Consider the following 22,581-nt stretch of genomic DNA (forward strand, 5'->3'; position numbering starts at 1 on the left):
GCATTGAACCTGTACTAAGTTGGAGATACTACAACAGTGTAAATAATTAGTGTTGTTCATAAACTTAAAGACATCTTTCTCAACAAGGACCTAGTTTTTGTGGTATATGTTGCATCGGCTAATGTCTAGGGGAGCATAACAGACCATATTTTACTGACAGTGGTGTTGCTCCCTGCATCGACCATTATTCTCAAGTTCTCTACATTATCTGAGTTCCAGTTTTTAACATCAAACTCTCTACCTTACAATAACAATGAACCGCAGGCTCTTGAAATTCCACTCACCATGCTCTTCATGTACTTCATTATCATCAGCTCCCCTGATGATTATTGTTCCACTCCCTCGTATATCTGCTATATCTTTAGGATATGCATTCAAACAGCAATAAAGAAGTGTGTTTATATACAAGTCTTTTTATTTCAAATGCTGCAGTTATTTAACTAGAGGTTGTGTACATGCTCAGCATTGGTCTAATAAAACAAAGCCAAATGTACACTGATGTTTTCTTACACTAGACTCACAGAAATGTACATCCATTGTAAGATACAATTCTTTAACCTGGAACTGTTACTGTGTAATGGGGGGTCCTTTATTCTCAAAGAGCTCAGAACACAATTGTAGCAGTGAATTTTTTTAAATCAAATGACCAGACAGAATACAAACAACCTTATCGATGGGGGTTGGAAGTATGTTACAGAAATACCTCGAGGAAGAGCTCGTCAGCTCCTGGTCATTTCTGGGTACAGTGTCTCACTTTCGTATTTAAGGATAACCTCTGAGGATCATGGAGCTCAAAAGAGGCCATTCCACTCATTGTATCAATTGTAGACCTTTGAAAGACCTATTGAGTTAGTGTCAGTCCTTTACCTTTTTCCATTTTTGTTTAACGTTTAAGGGTATAGGGTCGAGAGTGTGGTGCTGGAAAAGCACAGCAGGTCAGGCAGCACCTGAGGAGCAGGAGAATCGATGTTTCAGGTGTAAGCCCTTCATCAGAAATGAAAGGATATAGCTCTTTCAGACAGGGCATTGCAGATTACAACAGCTTAAAGAAAATTTCCCTCTTGATTCTTTTGTGTTTTAGCTTAATGATGAAGACTCTAGTTACTGACTCTCCAGCCAGTGGAAAGTTGTTCTGCATCCAGATGTTACTGGGGTTGGGTGGAGATACATTAGCCTGTTCCAGATGTGTGGGTAACTATTTTTATGTCTGGTGCAAAGCTGGGGGCTTGTATTTTGTGGAAGATCCCTTTTATACTGAAATAGGTCTAGGTACTAGAAGGTTCATGTTTATTGTTTTAATCTGTTGTACATATTTCTCGACATACCTCATTAATTAATAAGTTATCCTCTCCTTGTCAGAATCCATGTGATTTTCATATTTCTGTTGTTTTTTTGTTTGTTTTTCATCTCTCATACCTGGCAGAGAATGAGAAAGCAATTGTTTTGATTAAGCACCTGATGCCTGATGGGTTGAATCTCCCATTCCTGGACTCGCTGTCCATGCACGCCATGTCTGCGGCTAGCGTCGCTACTTCCTATCTCTCCGAGGACAACGTACATGACCCCTTGCCCCTTCCTTCCTCCCCTGGTTGCGCTGTCAGGAAAGCCCAGATGCATGGTTCGTAATCCTGAACTCTGATGGAAAGTCTGTTTCATTGGATACTTCACCGCATTCAGCTCCACATGTAATTGGCTGATTCATCTTCCAATCTCCAAACAATTTGGTATAACCCCCATAAGGAGAAAGTGAAGACTGCGGATGCTGGAGATCAGAGTTGAAAAATGTTGCGCTGGAAAAGCACAGCCGGTCAGACAATGTCCAAGGAGCAGGAGAATTCAAGCATGAGGTCTTCATCAGGAATCATGTTGAAACCTTATAAAGAGTTCTTACTCGAAATGTTGACTCTTCTGATCCTCAGATGCTGCCTGATCTGCTGTGCTTTTCCAGCACCACACTTTTTGACTATAACCCCCATAAGGATTGGATATTTCAATCCAACCAACTCATTGGATGCTTCAACCCCACTCCCTGTTACAACTGGACTTTTCAAAGCCTGTCATGCATTTTGTGAAGGAGTTTCCTCATCCTCCGTCAACAATTCACCTTCCTCAAAGACAATTCATCTTTCAAATTTCATACATTTGGTACTTTACTTCCTGCTTCAAATAAGCGCCTTCCAGTCCCTGTGCAACTGGAGATTTGTTCTCCGCCGCACTCCACATATAATTGAGTAAATTCTCTCACTCTGTGTTTGATGGTGAAAAGTACCTCCCAAATGTGCTTTGCCAATTCTCCTTCCTCTACATCGTATAATTGGATAGTTTACCCCAGGACAGTATGACATTATATCATGACTCTGCAGGGGTCATGGCTTTTTCCACTTGGTTATATATTTTTCCACCCTCTCATTGCCTCATTGCTAAATGAAAATTAATGTGATATCAGTGGAACATCAATAGCTTATGTCCTGCATTCTTCCTGATGCAGAAATCTCATACCTGCTCCCAGAGACTAGACTATGAGTAATTATCTCTATGTCCATTTGCTGCTTCTGGTGTTGTACCCAATTCAAAGCCACTTTCCATGGGTGACAATCGTGTGTCATTACCTAGCCCTGGATCCTTGTGAGTTGGCTCAGCGATGTAAACAAAAGTGGACAAGTGTGTGCAGTATTTCAATAAACTGAAGATTGGTGGAGCTGTTGGGTAGTTTTCATGATACAACAGTCTGGTTGTGGAATCTTCATTTATATTTTAAAGTTGAAAAGCCTCAGTGGAAAACCGAGGGGTAAAGTTCACACGCTGGAAATGAAAGAACAAAGATTAATTGGCAATGAGATTCTGTCATGCTTTCTTTTTAGAAGTACATTGAAAGAGGTGAGACTGGCTTTGGTATCCCATCTGGAATACCAGCCAAAGTAATATATAGTTTACAATAAAAGGTAATCATTCCATTTTATGAACAATCTCAATTTTTAAGACAACACACACTTGGCCCATTTCTGTCATTGCAATGTGCTCTGTATCTTTACCCATAACTCACCTCTGCATGTCTGCAGTGTTTTTGTAGCTTTGTGTGTTTATTTCATTGAGGAAATTGAGTTTTTAATTTAATCTCAAGTGGATCTTTCATGGCAGAATTATCAGAGGAAAGCTCACCTTTTAGCCTGCATCTCTTTTAGCCCAGTGTGTTCAACCATAAAACTGTCATAAAGTCCAAGGAAATGTCACTACTATTGTCAACCCAAAGACAAAAAAAATCATGAGTAAAACTGCTCAGATGTCAGGAATAGCTTTATTACTGGAATTTATTCCTCGAAGCCTGAATTAAACATCTAAGTACAATCTTAAATATAGGCAAGATTAAATCTATTTCCATTTCCTTCCACACTTACACTGTTTTTGTTTTTAACTTTAATGCTTATTGATTTACTCTGGCTCTGTTTTAACTGTTTACCTTTTCCTCCTGAATTTCTTCACCTAGTTTAGGGCAACCTCTGAAAATCATTTGGCTTAAATCATAAGGTTGACATTCACCCATATGTTGTAATGGATAAATTTGTCATTTTGAACAATACTTAAGCCATAAGAGTCTATACTGCCCTCCACTGTCTTAGGGCTTAATGGTGTCAGTCACCGTTGGAACTGTAACCCAATAGATGCAGCACCTCTGAGAGAAGAAAGGAGACCTTGCAAAAAGGATTCATGTAGTAGCAGCATGATCACAACTCAGAAAAACGTGAAAGAGGCTCAGCCAAGTGACAAATGATTCTCATATTGCACACATTCATACAATAACAAAAAGCCTTATGAATATAGGCTGCTTTGACAATTGCGTGCCCTGTTCTATGAAATGTGCAGTGACTTGCAGGTATGTCCCCCATGTGCACCCTGTCCCCCAAGTGCACCCTGTCCCCCAGGTATACCCTGCCCCCAACTGAATCCTGTCCTCTGGGTGCATCCTGTTCCCTGGATGTTTTCTGTCCTTCAGTTGTAGCCTGTTCTCCTACCCTTCAGGTGTATTTTTTTTTAATTGTACTCTTTTCTTCCAATGCTTTGCCATGTTCGGTTGTTGTTCACACCTTGCAAAATATTTTTGCATGATGATATTTGAATCTGACACAAACTGAAGTTTGAAGAATACTAATATGTTAGATATCTGCCATTTGATACAACATCAGGATTTGGAACAGATAATGCTGGAAGTTTACTGTAGAACCAACTACAAAGTTTGGGTTCGCACTCAAGGCTTCTCCCAGTGGCCCAGTCTAATGGTATATTGTTTTTAACAGTACCAGCTACCAAGTTAAACAGCATGAACCGACCCACTGCAGGACAATGCCAGGGCAAGTATGACTTGCTGGTCTTCTTCGAAATCTGTGAGCTGGAGGCTACTGGCGAGTAAGTATCTACTTTTGCAACATTACCTGAAAGAAAGGCCAGCTGATGCTGAGCCCAAGTTCAAACAATAAAAGATATTCATGATTCATTTCCTAAAGAGCCACTTCTTCCTATTGTTTGATCTGAGGAAGCAGCATGAGGTGTATTGGTACATGAATTGACCATCTCTCTTCCTTTCTTCCTCAGGTATATCCCTGCCGTTGTTGACCACAGAGGTGGAATGCCATGTCATGGAACCTTCCTACTGCACCAGGTACTGCAATGTAACCAGTTGCAGACAATTAGAGCTCCCATCTGTATTGTTGTCAAAGCTTCCTCTGAAGAGATTAATTTGCTCATTCAGATGGCTCCCTTTCAACAACCCTTAGTTTTCCATAAAGTTTAAATCCAATGTTGACCACCTGCCTTGCATATTCTCTCAGATATAACAGTGCTCAAGCTCTTCTCAGTGGCATGAACCCTTTAAGTCCAGGAGCTTGGCTATACTGTGCACTATCTAAGAATACAATAATATCCATTAGAAATACATTAGCGCCTCGACATACTAACGACCCCGTTCACGAACAAATCGGTTTACGCACAGGATTGTACGTAAAATTTTGCTTCAACGTACGGAAGGAATTCAAGGTACGAATGAAGTTACGAACGCAAAATGCCCGTGTGCGACCACATGGTTTCATTGTTCTGCTTTGCTGCGTGCTTGTTGAACCCAAAAGCTCTCGGGCCCCGCGTGATCTCATTCAGTTCGTCTTTGGCGGTGCGCTGTGAACAGCGTTCGTTGCTTCGTCCATGCATTCTTACGCTGTCCGAACAATGGGAAAAAATGATTCAGTTCGCGAACTTTTCGGTTCGCGAACCGGGTCCCAGAACGGATTAAGTTCGTAAGTCGAGGCGCTACTGTATAATGTAAATGGATCTCCTGTGTTTTGTAATATCGCCTAATTAAAAGTCCATCCAAGCATTAAAGTTGTTCTAGCTCCTCTCACATTCCCAGAGAGCAGTGGGTCAAATTGAGATAAGAATTCTCTCTCTGACTTGTAGCCTCCAGTTTCTATCTTTTTTCTAACTCATCATCCTTCCCAGACATAACGATCAATGCTCTCTGCCATCCTGCCTTGTTCCAAGTTCTGGGGTGAATAGCCAATGTCTTTTCCCCAAAGTAGTGGAGTTGAGAACTAAAGGGCATAGGTTTAAGGTAAAAGTGGGAAAGATTTTAAAAATATCTGAGGGGCAGATTTTTCATGCATAGAGTGGGGCCAGAGGAAGTGGTGGAGGCTGGTACAGTTGCAACATTTAAAAAGCATCTGGATGGGTCTATGAACAGAAAGAGGGATATGGGCCAAATATTGGCAATTGGGACTAATTAATTTAGGATTTTGGTGGCATAGTTAAGTTGGTCTGAAAGGCCTGTTTCCATGTTGTACATGTCTATGACTCTATGACTCATTATCCTACAAACTCATCTTTCCTACATCGTCACTGCAGTGGAGTTTGAGAGGAGGGTCAGATGCTAGTGAGTTAAGTGCATAAGGCTTCTCCTCATCCCTCTCCTGATCAGATCCATCTTTACTACTGCAGCTATCTATGACCACACTATCAAGAGGGTTAATGTTTTGCAATAATGCTCACCATGTTGATTAACAGTAATGTAGGCAAAATGAAAGGTGCAATGTTAGTTTGGTCCAGTGACGTATCAACAGTCATGCAGAATGTGAGAGGAAGTCCATTGGACACATTGACTTTGTGTACTGTAGTCAATGAGAATTATATTATTGAGAGAGGAACAAGACGACTACAACAACCTGATGAATGCTATGTCTTAACAATAGGAGCTTCTGGATTTTGGTAGCTTCAGAAGTATAACTAAAGACCACCCTTGCATGCATTCTGATATTTAGTGGCTAAATTTTACAAGTTTGAACCTGCAGTTCAGTGATTTATCCAATGACAATCCATATCGCAGACTAAAGTGCTGACTGCTGTCTCCAGGTTTTATAATGTACCCAGGAATGGGGTCACAAGGTGAGTTTCTGTGATTGTGATAGGCAGCACTGGGTCTCTTGGACCTTTGACTGAGTGTTCGCAACTGGGAGGTCCTTTAAATCCTTGCCCTTTTTTAATGGTGGACTAAGTCTAAGGGAGCAACCTTTGAGTCCGGATTCCTGCTCCAAAATATGCCCATGAGAAAGGTAGATTTTTTAGAAGTCTGCCCGGTCTCACAGGTCCCAGCAATTCCCTTTCCCTGACCCTCATTGCTCTCACTGAAGGGACAATGACAATGGTCAAACCTCAAAGTGTGATCACACTGGGAAAAAGTTCAGGAAGCACTGATGGACCCAAAGTGTTTGTTAGTACAATGACATTATAATGTCCAACAAATGGCATTGCATCATTTGTAATCAAAACCACCTCTGGTTGTCCCAAGCTTTCAAAGAACCATGGAGTCAAAGAGTAATACAGTATGGAAACAGATCCTTTGGTCCACTTTGTCCATGCTGACCAGGTTTCCCAAACTAAGCTAATCCCATTTACCTGCATTTGGCTCATATCTCTCTCAACTTTTCCTATTCATGTACCTGTCCAAATATCTTTTAAGTGTTGTAACTGTACCTTCATCTACCAGTTTCTCTGGCAAACCATTCCACATATGAACCACCCTCTATGTTAAAAAGTTGCCCCTCAGGTCTCTTTTAAACCTTTCTCCTCTCACCTTGAAATTATGCGCTCTAGCTGTGAACTGCCCTACCCTGGGAAAAGGATCTTTGCTATTCACCTTATCTATGCCACTCATGATTTTATATACTTCTGCAAGGTCAACCCTCAACCTCCTACACTCCAGTGAAAAAAATCCTAGCCTGTCCAGCTTCTCCTTAGAATTCAAATCCTTTGGTCCTGGCAAAATCCTTGTAAATCTTTTCTGCAGCCTTTTCAATTTAATAATATCCTTCCTATAGCTGGGCAACCAGAACTGTTTTACTCAGCTCAGCTTCAGCACAGATGTAGCACTTGAAGGAAAGCTTGAGAATGTATTGATATGGTCCCTCCTTTGACAGCTTGAAGTTTTATACCTGGACCCCACTACTGTTGTGGAGTGTCTCAGGTCAGTCAGTCTTTATGTGGTATTGCAATTATGTGTGGCTGGTGCCTGACATAAGACTTTATTCTCGGATTTTAACAGGGAATCCAGAGACGGATCACAATTACCATTGTACATGAGACAGGAAGTGACATACGTTGGAAGGAAGTGCGAGAATTGGTGGTTGGTAAGTCTGTGGAAAGTGAACTGATGTCACTGTTTCTGTTTGTATATCCTACAGTGATGTTTTAAAACAAAAACCCAGAAGCTGCAGCATTGTTCAAAGGACAAATAGCTGTGGGTTAGTGACTATGTCAGTATCAGATGAGCATCCTGACAGAGGGAATATATGTGGTAAAAAGGTGGATTTGTCGGCTCAGTGCTTATTAACAGCCACCATGCCAATTTCAATTCTGACATTACAATGAGATTCCCATCCACCTGACTCATTGTAAATTTCCATCCCCATCCCCATGCTGTCAAAGCAGAAATGATCCAATTAGAAATCCACCAGCCTTTCTGATCAGCTGTGGAGGGAGAGAAAGGGTCAAATTTCAAGTTGGTGACTGCGGTATAATAGGATTCATGCATATCCTGATGGTGTTAACTGTTCACATGTCTCTGACATTTGTGAGAGTCTACAGTGAGCGTGTGAAGGGAGAGGTCTGAGACACTACACCAGAGACCTGTGCTTGATGTTGATGTTATACATAATAATGTCTGAAAGAATACTGAGACCTAATGGAACGGGAAAGGCAGGCGATGAATATATTTACAAAGCATTAATTGGAGGAGAATTGTTTATGTAAGCATTAGGAGCTGGTAATCAGTCGGAGTCAGTTTTATGGAGTCTAATTATTGAAATAAAGCTCTCATTGAAAGTGTGGTCTTGGACTCTATTCAAAGACATTTGTCTTCAACTGTACAGCACGTGAAAACTTCTGTAAGTCAAGGAATGTTATAGTGTGGAAGGAGTTAAGAATCTTATTTACGGATAATGTTCAATCAACCTCAGGACACCCACTGCCAAGAGATACTCAGAGTAGTATCTCATTGTACAGGGAGCAGCACTGGCTTAAAGCATAAGATAAATTGGCAGCTGAAATAATCCCACAGAGGCTAGTACCCTGTCACGAAGTCACCCCTTATTTACACATGCATTGTACTTGACACTGATCTGGCTCCCTCAGAGTCAGCTGTCATAGTGAACAGAAGCCCTGACACGCCTGTTTATATCTGTCAGCCAGGGCTCCCTGATTGGACCAGATTAGCAGCCCCAATCATGGAACTCATATTCTATGAGATCGACCCGGCTGACCTCGTTACAATCACTACAGCATCGAGGGGAAAAAAACTACCCTCTAGAGCCAGGATCTGAAGTTAGACCTAAGTCCAAAGGGAGACAGCTGGAAAGAGAAGACTCCGAAGACAGGAAAGGAACTTGGAAGCCTTTTGCCACTGAGAAACAAAAAGCAGGACGCCTCTGAAGAGCAGGGCAACCTCTGAGAAGACCTTGAGAAAAAAGCTGGGAAAAGGCAAAGACTCTAAAGGGAGGGAGGAAGCCTCTAAAGGCTTTGATGAAAGGGCCACAGATCAGGAAGATGCCTAAAGGGGTGGGTAAAGAATCTGGGAAGACTTTGAAGCCTGCCCACAAGCTGTCAATAGTCTGGAGTGGCAAAACTCTTGATGGTAACTCTTCACAATAAGAAGGGAAAGCCCAAGTACTCAGCCAGGTCAGTTAGAAATACAGATGGCAGCTCAAGCAGAGACTTTCTTAACGTCTCAACCATTTGATAAAGCTGAAGAATTAGAAAGAGGTCACAAGCAGGAGCTCTGGAAGTAGCAGTTTCTGGAGGATAATGCATTGATTGAAGCGTTTGATGGTGAACTTTAACCCCAGGTAGAAAAGAAAGAGATTTAATCAGAAATCCCAGCCTTATGGGGAATCAATAGAAGCCATTTTATTGTGTTTTTATCATCTAGTAGCATGTTACAGGTACAGAGCTGTGAAAGATGAATTAATTAGCGACTACAGTCAGTTGAGGGATGAGAAGTTATCAGCTTTTCTTCAATCCAAGGAGGATTTAACATTGAAACAGACGATCCAATTCACTTCACAGGCGGCATCAATCCACAGCATCGGTCAGTATTGTGTGAGGAAACACTGGGCAGATTCTTCTGATGCAGTCATCACTCTCTCAAAGCCTAGCAGGGTGCCAAAAGAGCAGGAATTAACATCATCAACCATATTAGATTGGGCAACATGTGGCACTAAACAGAACCACAAATGCAATGAATATACTGCAGGGTCATCTGAGACACGGTAGGGAGTATTGTCAATTAAAAGCACTTTCGCCATCTCAAAAACAAAGGAAAAAGCCTAAAAAAAGGAAAATGTCTAGGAAAGTGGAAAGTATGCAACATGGAAAGCATTCAAAACTTTAAAGATTCAGAACCAAAGGTATTTTGGGGCAAGTTAAAGAGAGTCAGAGCAGTTTCTGGGCCATGAACTTGAAGGTCTTTGAAACAGAATTTAAATTCAACAGAAGAGCAGCAGTTTCAATACTGGTAGATAATTTGTCAGGGTTGAAGTCTAAGACAGACAGACCAGCAGACATAAAGCTCCAAAGTCCAGGAGGAATAGATCTTTAGTTGTGTAGGTAAATAACCATGCCATTTAGTCACAGGATGAAATGTCAGTGAAATATTATATCTATTGAGGAATCAGAATATTTCACAGTCAAGTGGAAATGCATTTATTAATCTAGGTCTCGAAGGGTAAGGTACTTCAACACGAAGGTGCACAAAATTTCAGCAAGAATTTCCAATGCTATTTAAAAGTTAAGGCAACTTGAATCTAGAGACTCTCATTATTCTCCAAAAAAGATGCTAAACCTATCTGTTTGTACAATTTCCAGAAGTGTCCTCATTCTTTAATGGGAAAATTAACATCTCAGTTGCAGACCATGATTGGAATTAAGGGTTACGTTGCCAGTGACAGGCGGGACACAGTGGTGCTCAGAGATAATAACTGTTTACAAAGGCAAATAGAGAACCAACATGGTGTTGTGTGTCTCATTCAATGAAACGAAAGATTCAGAAGGAAAATCTATCCTATTTTGTCTATTAGTGATGGCTTGACAAAATTAGAAACAGGTAAAGCTTTTTCTGAGACTGAATGACACAATAGATTTTGATAGGTATCCTTAGACCAAGAGTGAAGAATGCTGACTATATTTCGGAACATAGGAACCTTTCAGCTCCTCAAGCCTGTTGCACCATTCAACAAGATCATGGCTGATCTGTGTCCTAACTCCATATCCCTTAATATCTTTGCTGAACAAAAATTAATTGATCTCAAATTTAAAATTAACCATTAATCCATCGACCACTGTGATCTGTGGAAGAGAATTCCAAACCTCTACCACCCTTTGTATGTAGAGGTGCTTCCTAACATCTCTCTGATTTGCCTGGGTCTAACTCTCTGACTATGCCACCTAGTTCTAGAATCCCCATCAGTGGAAATAGTTTATCTTTATCTACCCTGTCTTTTCCTGTTAATATCTTGAAGACTTTCATCAGATCACCACCTAACCTTCTAAATTCTAGAGAAAACAGACCTAATTCTTATAATCTCTCCTCATAACTTAACCCTTGAAGTCTAGGTATCATTCCTGTAAACTTACATTTATTACACCATTTGGATGGTGTTATTTTAACCCTCTAGCATTTGAGATCATGTATATGCCAGAGATGTTCTGAAGGACAAGGTCTAGAATCCTGAAATTGAAATAAGAAACCATTTGTCATATGAATGTCATCCTCAAGCATTGCAAAACAAGGAAGCAACCTGACTACAGGAACAGGAATGTGTTAAAGACACCATCCTTTCACTAAATGACAAAATGCCATTCTCCAGAGCAATGATTACATCCCGAAAGCAAATTATCCAAAAAAAAGGCATTGTACTGGATCCAAAAAAGAAGGGAGCTATCAATGAAGTTCCACCATCAAAGTGTGTAAACTGCAGTTCTTAGGCATGATGAATCAAGTAGGAAATCCCTAATGGACTAATAATTAATCTTCTGAAGAAAGGGCAGCAAAAGGAGCAGCAGCAGCTTTTGAAATAATTAAGGAGACGTTACTTTCTACTAATTGTTTAGCACATCACAACCCAGACTACGTTGGCTATGGCTGCATCATTCACATGGCTGGAGGTAGTCCTTAATCAAGTGCAGACTGATGGGACACATGAACCTGTTGAGAGCATTGATGGGAACTAAACAGAGGTACACAATCAAAGAGGTGGAAGCATTAGAAGTTATGTGGGGATTTGAACAGCTCACAGATAACCTCATGGGAATGAAATTCAGGTCAAAATGGACCATAAATTTTTGGCAATTGTTTTTGGGCTTGAAACAAATCTCAAACATGCCTCAATTCATGTGAAAATTCAGGCTAAAGCTGATGAGCTACAAGTATGTAAGGTATTGGGAGATATAGAGGAAGTGAGAGACCTTAGAATGCATGCCCAAAGGTCCCTGAAGGTGGAAGGATATGTCTATAAAGTGGTAAAGAGGGCAGTTAGGATGCTTCCCTTCAATGGGCAAGATACTGAGTGCAAAGGTGGGATGCAATACACAAACTATGTAAGGCAGTGGTTGGACAAGTTTTATGTATTTCTGGTCACCACATCATAGGAAGGACATCATTGCTCGCGAAAGTACAGAGGAACTTTACAAGACGACTGCCAGGTTTTGAAAACTGTAAGTATGAGGACAGACTGGATAGTCTGGAGCTATTTTCCTTAAAATAAAAGAAGCTGAAGAGGTGATTTAATTGAGGTGTACAAAATGATGAGGGGCTTGGAGAGACCTGTTTCACCTCAAAAAATTGTCAATTACCAGGGGACACAAATTTAAGGTGATTGGTAGGAAGATTAGAGAGAACATAAGGAAAAACATGTTCACCCAGATGGTGCTGGGTGTCTGGAATTCACTGCCTGGTTTGTTGGTTTTGGCAGAAACCCTCAATTCACTTAAGAAGCATTTGTGGATGGTGCTGTCACTGTGCATTGGTGGTGAAGGGTATGGAATGTGGAAGGTGATGCATTGAGGGCCAATCAAGGCAAATATTTGTCTCAGATGGTGTCAGGTTTCATGAATGTTGTTCGCTTCAGTAAAGAATTTTGAATTGTCTCTGTCGATAGGTCGAATCCGAAGTACACCAGAGTCAGATGATTCTGTCATCGATCCCAACATCCTGTCCCTGAATATTCTAACTGCTGGCTACACCCACCCAACCCTGGAGGATCGGTACGTATTAAACAGCAGAGTCACTTGTGCCCACTTTGACACTGCTTAGTGTATGCGAACTGCAAATTGCACAGTATGTTTTGTCAATATTTTTAAATGATTTCCCCCAGATCTCTCCTCTGAATTCTCAGTACTCTCATTTGCGGAATCCTATCCCTCAACCACTTCTTATTTATTCAGGCGTGTAGAATATTTCAATTTTTCGCTGCTTCCAGCACAACTTTGACTTTGCAACTCAGCAAAACCTGCCCTGACTATGAATATTCCCTGACGTACAGAATAGAATTAGATGTCCAGTCAAACTACTTCTGCACTGTTGTCTGAAGCATTTCCAGTTCAGATACACCACAGGTTAGGTGCATGGAACAGCTTCCTCTAAGTCCCCCCCAGAAAACCACTTGCAAGTTAGGTACAGCCTAGATTAGCAGCAGGTTAATGCTTGCTCTATATTGTTCCAGTAAGTAATTCTAGGCCTGGTACACCACAAGTTAGATACAGAAGAAAATCTTCCTCTAATACTGCCCAATTCCTACATCATATGCAACACAGATTAAGTATGAAGTTGCCTGTACACTATTCCATCAAACACTCCCAAGTGAGGTTAGTAACAGAGTGAAGTTTCATTAAACACTCCAATGGTAGGTACACACCATGGGTTTGGAATAACAGAAAAACTGAAGCTGAACTCACGCTGTTCTGGACTTAAGTGGGATAGGATAGAGAATCCTGTTGCCCCTCTACAGAATGCCATGTCCTTTGATTGATTACAACTCCACATTGGGTGAGCAGAGATCCATACACTGTATAAAAGTGAGAGTGTGAAACCATTTAAACTCAATGCTACTGAATACGCAAAATAATTTGTGCTTTAAAATGGAGTTCAAACCATAGTTTAATCTAAATTGTTATCATTTTATGCCTTACCTTTGCTGCTTCTGTCATTTTGTAAACCTATTTAATCTCTTTGATTGGGTTGCTCTTTAGTAGCTGGCTGGATGGTGTCTATTATCCTGCATTTAGTGGATTTTTAGTGACTTAGCTTTCATTGGCTTTCTAACTGTGAAGTGGAATGTGCTTTTCTTGCTTTTGTGGAGTTTTAAAGACTAGTGACGCTATTTCACCAATCATACGGAAGGTGATGGAAACACACACAAGGTGGTGGGAAAAGGGGAGCAGAAATAAATATTAACACCACCAATCATATCAACAAATACAATGTAAGTATTGCCATCCCTATCACCACCACCACAGAGAGAAGTCGAGACACACCAAGTCTAGTTTATTCCACAGATTTAGTCCACATTGTCATCATATGATTCAATCTTTTCTTTCCATTGACATGTTCAATTGTCTCTTCATCCTATCTATGCCACTCCTTCAGTATCTTTGCATGCTAACACATTCTGCAAGACAGTTCCCACTTAAATGAAAAGAACCCCTTTCCCACTCCTGATATATTAATTTTTATCATATACTTACTGAGATTTGAATTTCTTTGCTGAGTCCCTGGACATGTCCTTCGCACAGTTTGAGGGACAAGGCCAGACAGTCACATGCACCAGACTGAGCAGTACCTCCTTTCAGAGTAATAGTAGAGTCTATAAGAGAGATTTATGTTGCACTGGGCAGCACAGGGATACTCAGTGGGAAGAGTTCAATCATTCCATTGATTTTGTAAAATCATGAAGGAATATTGGTAAATGTCGTTTTAATTGTAGTGATATTATTTGTTATCCTTTTCTCTAATGTCTCTCAGGAATTTTTGAATATTGTTCATTTTTTCTCACTTTTTGGAGACCACTTCCCCATACCCAGATGAATTAGAGTAAAAGTAGTAACTGAACTGAAGTGAGGCATTGCTTTTACGCCAGGCTTACTTATGCTAAGCTTGCTCCAAGCATCAGAGAGGTCCTGTCAAAATGTAGAGTTCAGGATCAGTGGGTCAGACACTGTCCTTTTACAATATGGCATTAGGATGTACAGTTTGTTAGTGGTAGATAGGAGAGACCTTATATTTATGGGGAATCTGGATGGGTTTATGGTAGGAGAACGAGCTCCCTGGATGCCGTGCTAAAATTAACTGCATCACACCTTCTACATTTTCTCACTAGGTGTCCCACCCACCAGCAAGTCTGGTTAATAGTCCGCCCATCCATTGGGCAGGAGAACTGACACAAGACAGCAGCTAAGGAGCAGAGCGAAGAAAGGGAGGGGGGGGGGGGGCGCGCAAGTGATCATGCCTAGGTGCTGTTTCTATTCTGGGGTATGGGAGTGAAGGAGGGGTAGAGGTGTGCAGTACATAACCTTATTGGTGAGAACTCAGATCATAGTCTGTGAGAGAAATCTCTTTGATACAGGTAGGCGTCACAGTCAGGAAGGACGAATCACATCCATATCTGAATTTAGTGAAGGGGGGGGGTATGTTTGGGTTGAGGGTGAGGATTCCAGAACAATTGAGGTACTTGCAGTCAAGTGGAAGTGTCTGATGACAGGGGAATGTAGAGATAGATGGGTGAATTGGTGATCACAGGGCAGAAAAGGAACATTGTTGGTGGTCCCAGCCCACAAGCAGTGCTGCAAAACCACATCGATTATTTCTTACCAGCTTCCAACTGCAGGATTTCCTGATACCCATAAAATGCAGCTTAAGTAGGTTAATAAAAAGAATGCATTAAAATTATAAGCCTAGGGTAGTGAGGGAAAAGTAGGTTCAAGAAAATTACAGATGAGCAACGTGATGCAGCAACAATTGGAAGAGCTCTTTCCAGAGATAATTGAGTTGGCTGTTTTCCTAACCCTTTCTTCTACATGTGAAAATGGTTAGGCTTGTAACCATTTAGGCTTCCATAATGCGGCACGGTGGTTAGCACTGCTGCCTCACAGCTCCAGAGACCTGGGTTCAATTCCCGCCTCGGGCAACTGCCTGTGTGGAGTTTGCACATTCTCCCTGTGTCTGCTGGGGTTTCCTCCGGATGCTCCGGTTTCCTCCCACAGTCCAAAGATGTGCAGGTTAGGTGAATTGGCCAAGCTAAATTGCCCATAGTGTTAGGTGAAGGGGTAAATGTAGGGGAATGGGTCTGGGTGGGTTGCTCTTCAGAGGGTCGGTGTGGACTTGTTGTGCCAAAGGGCCTGTTTCCACACTGTAAGTTATCTAATCATAACTATAAAATTGATTGGTTTGTGTGAGAGAATATTTGTTGCATGTATTGAGTGAGTTTGAATGAATATGAAGGAGTGTGTGTTTATGTATGATGTATGTGAATCTGAATTTGTTTCTGAGTTTGAATTAATACGAGTGTGTCTGTGGGTCAATATGAATGTGTGTGTTGGGGTATGAGTGAGTCTGTGTATGAGTGTGTCTGAATATGGGTGAGCCTGTGTAGGTGAGACAAGAATTGTTCGTGAGGAGAATGGGAGGAAGGGAGCATGAGTGTGAACTTGAGATTGTGCGCAAGTGGGTATGTTAGAGTGCTACTTGTGATCGCTTTTCTCATATTAGCAGCTACAGCGAAGATTCTAGTGTACCAAAAGGTGAAAGGTCAAAGTCAACTCCTGCTTCATCCCTGTCACATGCATCTATGGACATTACTCCTGCCACAGACATAGAAGGTCACTAAACACCTCAGAATGAGTGAAGCATCCATAAGTAAGTTGACCTTGTAGGTTCTCACCAGAATAGTATGGATGGTTTGGAAAATATTGTGCCCAGAGTAGGCAGACAATCTTTCTGCAGTGCAGCAGTGGTAAGCAAATACCAATCAGATTTAGACAACATCCTTTCCAGGAAAATAGCTGCCACAAAAGATTAGTTATGATCGGTCAGGCACAACAGTGAGTTTTCCTAGACCATTAGCAAGCTAGCTTTCCAGTAAATACTTTTATAAGACATAATAATGCAAGTCAATCAGCATAATTGGTAAATTAAGGGCCCTACAGTTCCTTGTCTTGTGGGATGTAGAAAACTTCAGCATCCTAGCAGTTGTTCATAAACTCCTGTCCCCACATCCTGGACCACCCTCTCCCACTTCCTGTTCAGATTTTCACTCAAAACATTGTGTCTAATACAAAGATATGCAAGTCTAAACTTTGCCTCCCCCATCTACCACCCAATAGCTTCTGATCTAATTTCAACATAAAGTATAGATTGCCTTTTTAAAACAGTCATCTGTAGCCAGATTCTCTACTGGAGGGTGAACTCTGCAGTAGTGTAAGAGACAAAGGCATACGTAACCTGGCATTGGGATTACACTCACATGTTGTGTTCATTATCCAGAAATTGGAACATTGTTTTCCAAAAACAAAGACAAGGCCTTTAACTGTTCTGTAAGATGGTCCCTAACAACGTTACTTAATGAATATTAGTGACCTTCTATATCATAGAGCATAGCTTTGCGGTGTCATGGTGCTCAGGGTCTGCTGAAACGTGAAGCTTCCATACGTGCTTTGCTTTATAATGTTACAGTCACTTTCGATACTTTATTGAGTCTACTAACAAGGTATTGTTTTTGTGTTTTTGCAGGCAATTTCTTGATTCGGATATGCCTAGGTATTTTTTGTTTTAACTCCTTAAAGCATTTATTTCCCAACAGTTTTCAGGCATTGAAATCACATTGAAACCTTTGCTCTTCTTTGATTTAATCTTCATTTATTTGGATTGTTCGTTTCCTTTCACTTTTTCCTCTCTTCACCACATTCTGCAAAGACCTGCCAGGCATTACCAGTTTGATTCGGTTTTGAAGCCCAATTCCATTAGCTCTGAGGAGGCCAAAGGCTGCATGTGGCATTGCAATGGCTGTGATAAATTGACTGGCGTTTTGCTAAAGATTTGTGGGGTTGGGGGTGTGTCAAGGCAAGCTTTTTCACTGCTCCTTCATTTTGTTCAGTTTTTATTTTCGCCGGAGAGTATGAGAGTTCAATGCGTGTGTTTAAAATGTTACACTGTCTGTGCTTTCAATTGCGGTAGACTTCAGTAAGTCATGTTGTGGAAAGCTTTTATGTCAAACCAAGAAATTTAGTCCAACTACAAAATGGGCCAACTCGAGTACAAACTATGATATATTGAGACAACTGCTCATGGGCCAGTCAAAAACTATTACCCAGTACTGCATTTGAAGTTCACAGGATGTGGCATCACTGGCTAGGCTAACACTTGCCATCCCTCATTGCCCCGGTGAAAGCGTTAATGAGCTACCTTCTTGAACCACTGCAGTTCTTATGTTGATAGGGACACCCACAGTGCTGTTAGGAAGGGAGTTCAAGGATTTTGACCCAGCAAGAGTGAAGGAACACAGATTATAGTTCCAAGTCAGGACTGTGTATGGCTTGGAGAGCAGCCTTTCCCACACAATTGCTACCCTGGTCCCACAAGGTGGTAGAGATTGCAGTTTTGAAAGGCGCTGTTGAAGGAGACAGAGTGGGTTGCTGCGTTGCTTTTCTGCATCTTGCACACCTCAGCTACTGTGCATTGGTTGTGAAGGGAGTGATTTTGAAGGAGTGAGATGCGGTGTTAATCATGCTTTGCCATGGATGGTGTCGATTGTTGTTGTCGCAACACACATCCAGATATGTGGAAAGTATTCCAATTGTAGTCTTGTGCCTTGTAGATGGTGGACAGGCACTGGAGATGAGTTATAGAATTCATATCCTCTGATCTGCGCTTGTTGCCACAGTCTTAATGTAATAGAATCATAGAATCCCTACAATGTGGAAGCAGGTCATTCAGCCCATCAATATCCCTGAAAACCTGCATTTCTAATGGCCAATCCATCTAATCTGTACATCCTTGGACACAATGGGCACTTCAGCTAGGCCAGTCCACCCAGCCTGCATAACTTTGTACTGTGGCAGGAAACCAGAGCACCTGCAGGAAATCCACACCGGTCAAGTTCACTTTCTGGTCAGTGGTTGCTCCCAGGATGTTGATGGTGGGAGATTCAGCAATTACAATGCCATTGAATGTCAAGGAGCAATTATTAGATTCTCGCTTGTTTGAGTTGTGTCATTGTCTGACACTTGCAAAGGTTACTGTTAGCTTGACAACCCAAGCCTGGATGTTGTGCACATTTTGTTGCATTGCAATTCAAACTGCTTCAGGATCTGAGGAGTTGCAAATGGTACTAACATTGTGTAATTGTCAGAAAACAATCCCATTTCAAATTTTATGATGGAATAATGGTCATTAATGAAGCAGTTGAAGATGGTTGGGCTGGGACACTATTCTGAAAAACTGCTGCGGAGATGTCCTGGAGCTGAGATGATTGACCACCAACAACCACAACCATCTTCCTTTGTGCTATATATGATGCCAACTTATCCCCGATTCACATTGACCCCAGTTTTCCCCCACTCCTTGATGCTATACAGACTCAATGCTACCTTGATGTCAAAAATGCCACTATCATCTCACCTCTGGAGTTCAGCTCTTTTGTCTATGTTTGGACAAAGGCTGTAATGAGGTCAAGAGCTGAATCGCCCTGGCAGAATCCCAGCTAAGTGTCCATGAGCATGTTATTACTGAGCAAGTGCCACTGGATTGCACTGTCGCTGACTTTTTAAAATCACTCCACTGATAAATAAGTTAAGTCTTGGACAACCATAGTTGCTTTACATATCAGTTGAGGTTGAGGCTGAGAGTCTGCACTTTGTCACAGATACGTATAGACTCTAAGCTTTATTCAATCATTTCTTGATTATGACACCCCATACCTTGACTAATTATGTTTTTAGTCAGAGCCAAATAAAGCACATCTTTCCCCCTTTTGTAATTGCAGAAGTTCCTGTCTATTTTGTCCCTGTTTACCAAGTACAATAAGCATTATTCACTTGAGGGAACTTTTATTTATTCGGCTGGATGAAGTTATTTACTGTGTAATTGTATGGAACTCTTTCTTTCTTAAGCAGGATAGATTTGCTCACTAGGTAATTGAATAGAGTTTTTCTGTATTCAGCAGGGTTAGTTTTTTAACTGAGTTATTGTCTGAAGTTTCTGATTATTCATCAAGTCTAGCATTCCACACCCTATCATTATTGATTTCCCACTAAAATCTGTGTGAAATTTCTGTTAATTCAGCAGGATAGAGGTTCCAAGTTGTAACTGTGCAAAATTCCTGTTAACACGTCAGGGTAAGAATTCCTCACTGTGTAAACTTCCTGTTAACACCCAGGGTAAGAATCCCTCACTGTGCAAAATTCCTGTTAATTCAGCAGGGTAAGAGTTCATCACCATTTCTGATTTAATTCATCATCAGGCAGGATTTACTCATCATTTACTCTGCTTATCTATTTGTTCAGCTATGCAAAGACTACACATGAAATTGCTGTTCACGATATGAGTCATAAATACCGAAAATAACAATTTGATTAAGCAAGCCAGTTCAGTTTTCTGAGATCACTCGTTGCCATTTATGCCGATCTTTCTTTCCCAAATTACATCTGCAATTAGCGATTGAACACTGATTAACATTGTGTGTTTCAATGACCTTTCAAGCGTTCCTCAAGTCTCCTACTTTTTGTGTAAAAACACCAGCATCCCTTCCTACTCCCTATTTCCTACTTTTAACTTATACATGCTGGTGTTTGAAGGCAGCAGAGAACAATGTTCTGGACACCTTTGCAATTTGGAAAACGTCACCTCTGTATAGTTACCTTGAAAGTTCATTGTTTTGTCAAGAAAACAAAATCAATTTTGTAAACCTTTCCTCCTGACTTCAATTCCAGATACCTGGAAGAAACAGCAAGGTGAGGTCGCTTACTATTGCCAATAACCAGTGTTCCCATTGACTAACCGGGCTAAGGATTATTCACTGTGCCATTGTACAGGGTTCTTGTTGGTCCAATAGGACTAGCATTATCATGGTGTAGCTGTGCGGAGTTGCCGGTTACGGGTACTTAACTGTGTGACAACATCAAGTTGCTACTTCCTCACCAGGGTAAGGATTATTCACTATTGAACCATGCAGTATAATGGTGACTGACTCGGTGTGTAACTCGGAGTGATGGATTAAATCACTCCCAGAGGAGGACTGTTCCCACCAGCAGTGATTGGAAGAGATTGCAACATATTTATGGCCAGCTTCCTCCTCAATTTCATCTGATGATTCAGCCCGATACTGACAGTGTGTCCTGTGCCCCAATCAATTCACCATTCAGGTCTTTGCAGAATTTCTATTGGCCTCAGAGGAAACTGCACGTAATGCTCATTGGCAGTCTGTACTCAGATGTGGTGGAGGGTCAAATTTTGCCCCCACCCCTTCCCTCCTTTCCTCCACCACCAGCACCATCCTCCCACCTACTGTTGCTCAAGTCGGCATTACTGACATGGCATCTAGCGTCCTAAGGACTAAACTTCTGACATTTTTTTTCTTTTTTTTCCCCTTTTGTGTTTGTCTCTGGGTTGTCTTCACTAAAAGCATAACACATGGAAATGACAATAGGTACACAGTGAACTTTTCTTTCACTCTCTCTATCTCACTCTCTCTCTTTTTCCAGTTTATGTCCAGTCCTTTTCTTTTGTTACACTCACTGGTATCACTTGTTTCGGTTTTATTTACTCCCCTGTTCGTGTCCTGTGCCTGTTAACCTGCTGTGCCCTCCAATGATATTTGTGCTCCTTTTAAAATGTCTTTATTGCGAAATTGTGAGATTGCATTTGTTCAAAGAGACAGTATTCCTGTTTATTGGCCTGTCGTCGAAGCCATTTCCATCCCTTTCAAAATGTATACACAGTAGATGAAAACAGCAACAATTAAACAAAACGTTCAAATCCTGGAAACGGTGAATGGGGACTAGAGGAGAGATGGACAGTGATTTTGCAGCTTTTCTAAACAGTAATAGAATGGAAGTGAAGTCCAACCATAAATTCTCAATGAGTGTAACTTACTGACATCGTCCTGATTGCTGGCGTGAATTCAAAGATTTGCCAGTATATTCCCATTTGGAAAGTAGAAAGGCAGTTTAAAATCAAGACCTGGATATTATCAGGATGGTTGGCTGGTGGGGAATCCCTTTGCAGAATTGACCAAAGTGAAAAGGAGATGGGGAGAACAGACAGCGAGTTGCCGAGTAACAGTTGAATGGTTGGCATTGGACCTTCCTGTGGTGTGTGTTTCACAACAAAGTGACTGCAAAAGAGCTCAACTGTGCAACTTAGTGTTTCCAAGGAGGTAAGGAGTGAGGCTCCACATGGTGGCTCTATTTCAGATTGTCATATCAGACGGATGAGTAACAGGAGTACAAATAGTGGCAAAATTAAAGAGAATAAGGTGGGAATGGCAGGAGCAAGCAGACAGATGAGCCTTCAAACTGAGTGTTCCATGTAAAGTACTCAAGAGTACTCATGAGAAAGACAAGACTATTTATTGAACTTGGCTGGATTGGTGTGGGAAACCAAAGATGGAGAGAATAATTGTAGTGAAGTTGACTTAGGATCATTGGGAAAAACGCTGAAGAGTCGGAGGCAGTGAGTTGAGATAAACATTAAAGGTGCTACAATGATGGTGATTAGAAAATTGCTCACCCTGACAACCACTGAGAGTGTGGAATCTAACCTCTGATACAAAGCAAATTAATACTCTCAAAATAGACACATGGGAGGGTGAGACTTTGTGGTAGGAAGATCAAATATACTGAGATTATTCCACACTTATTGCCAGCTATGATTTGTTCAAATATTCAATTGTATCTTGACTAGGCTGGATTTTTCATTAAAATTCTGACCATTGGAGTGAAGATAAAAGAACAGAGCACAGAATCCTATCAGGGAATCTCACTGAAAACAAATGTGGATTGGGA

General features: G+C 41.2%; 1 protein-coding gene across 1 annotated transcript in view; it reads left to right on the forward strand.

Annotated features, from left to right (window-relative positions):
* kif1aa (kinesin family member 1Aa) overlaps positions 1-22,581 on the forward strand; it is a 320,981-nt gene that overhangs the window by 260,758 nt on the left and 37,642 nt on the right. Inside the window, exons 34-40 of the mRNA XM_043702906.1 lie at positions 4,293-4,401; positions 4,588-4,654; positions 7,580-7,664; positions 12,687-12,792; positions 17,312-17,338; positions 20,509-20,529; positions 21,201-21,224. Coding sequence (XP_043558841.1) covers positions 4,293-4,401; positions 4,588-4,654; positions 7,580-7,664; positions 12,687-12,792; positions 17,312-17,338; positions 20,509-20,529; positions 21,201-21,224 — 439 coding nt within the window. The remainder of the gene's footprint in view (positions 1-4,292; positions 4,402-4,587; positions 4,655-7,579; positions 7,665-12,686; positions 12,793-17,311; positions 17,339-20,508; positions 20,530-21,200; positions 21,225-22,581) is intronic.

This window comes from Chiloscyllium plagiosum, chromosome 13 (genome assembly GCF_004010195.1).
Source record: "Chiloscyllium plagiosum isolate BGI_BamShark_2017 chromosome 13, ASM401019v2, whole genome shotgun sequence".
Classification (NCBI taxonomy): Eukaryota; Metazoa; Chordata; class Chondrichthyes; order Orectolobiformes; family Hemiscylliidae; genus Chiloscyllium; species Chiloscyllium plagiosum.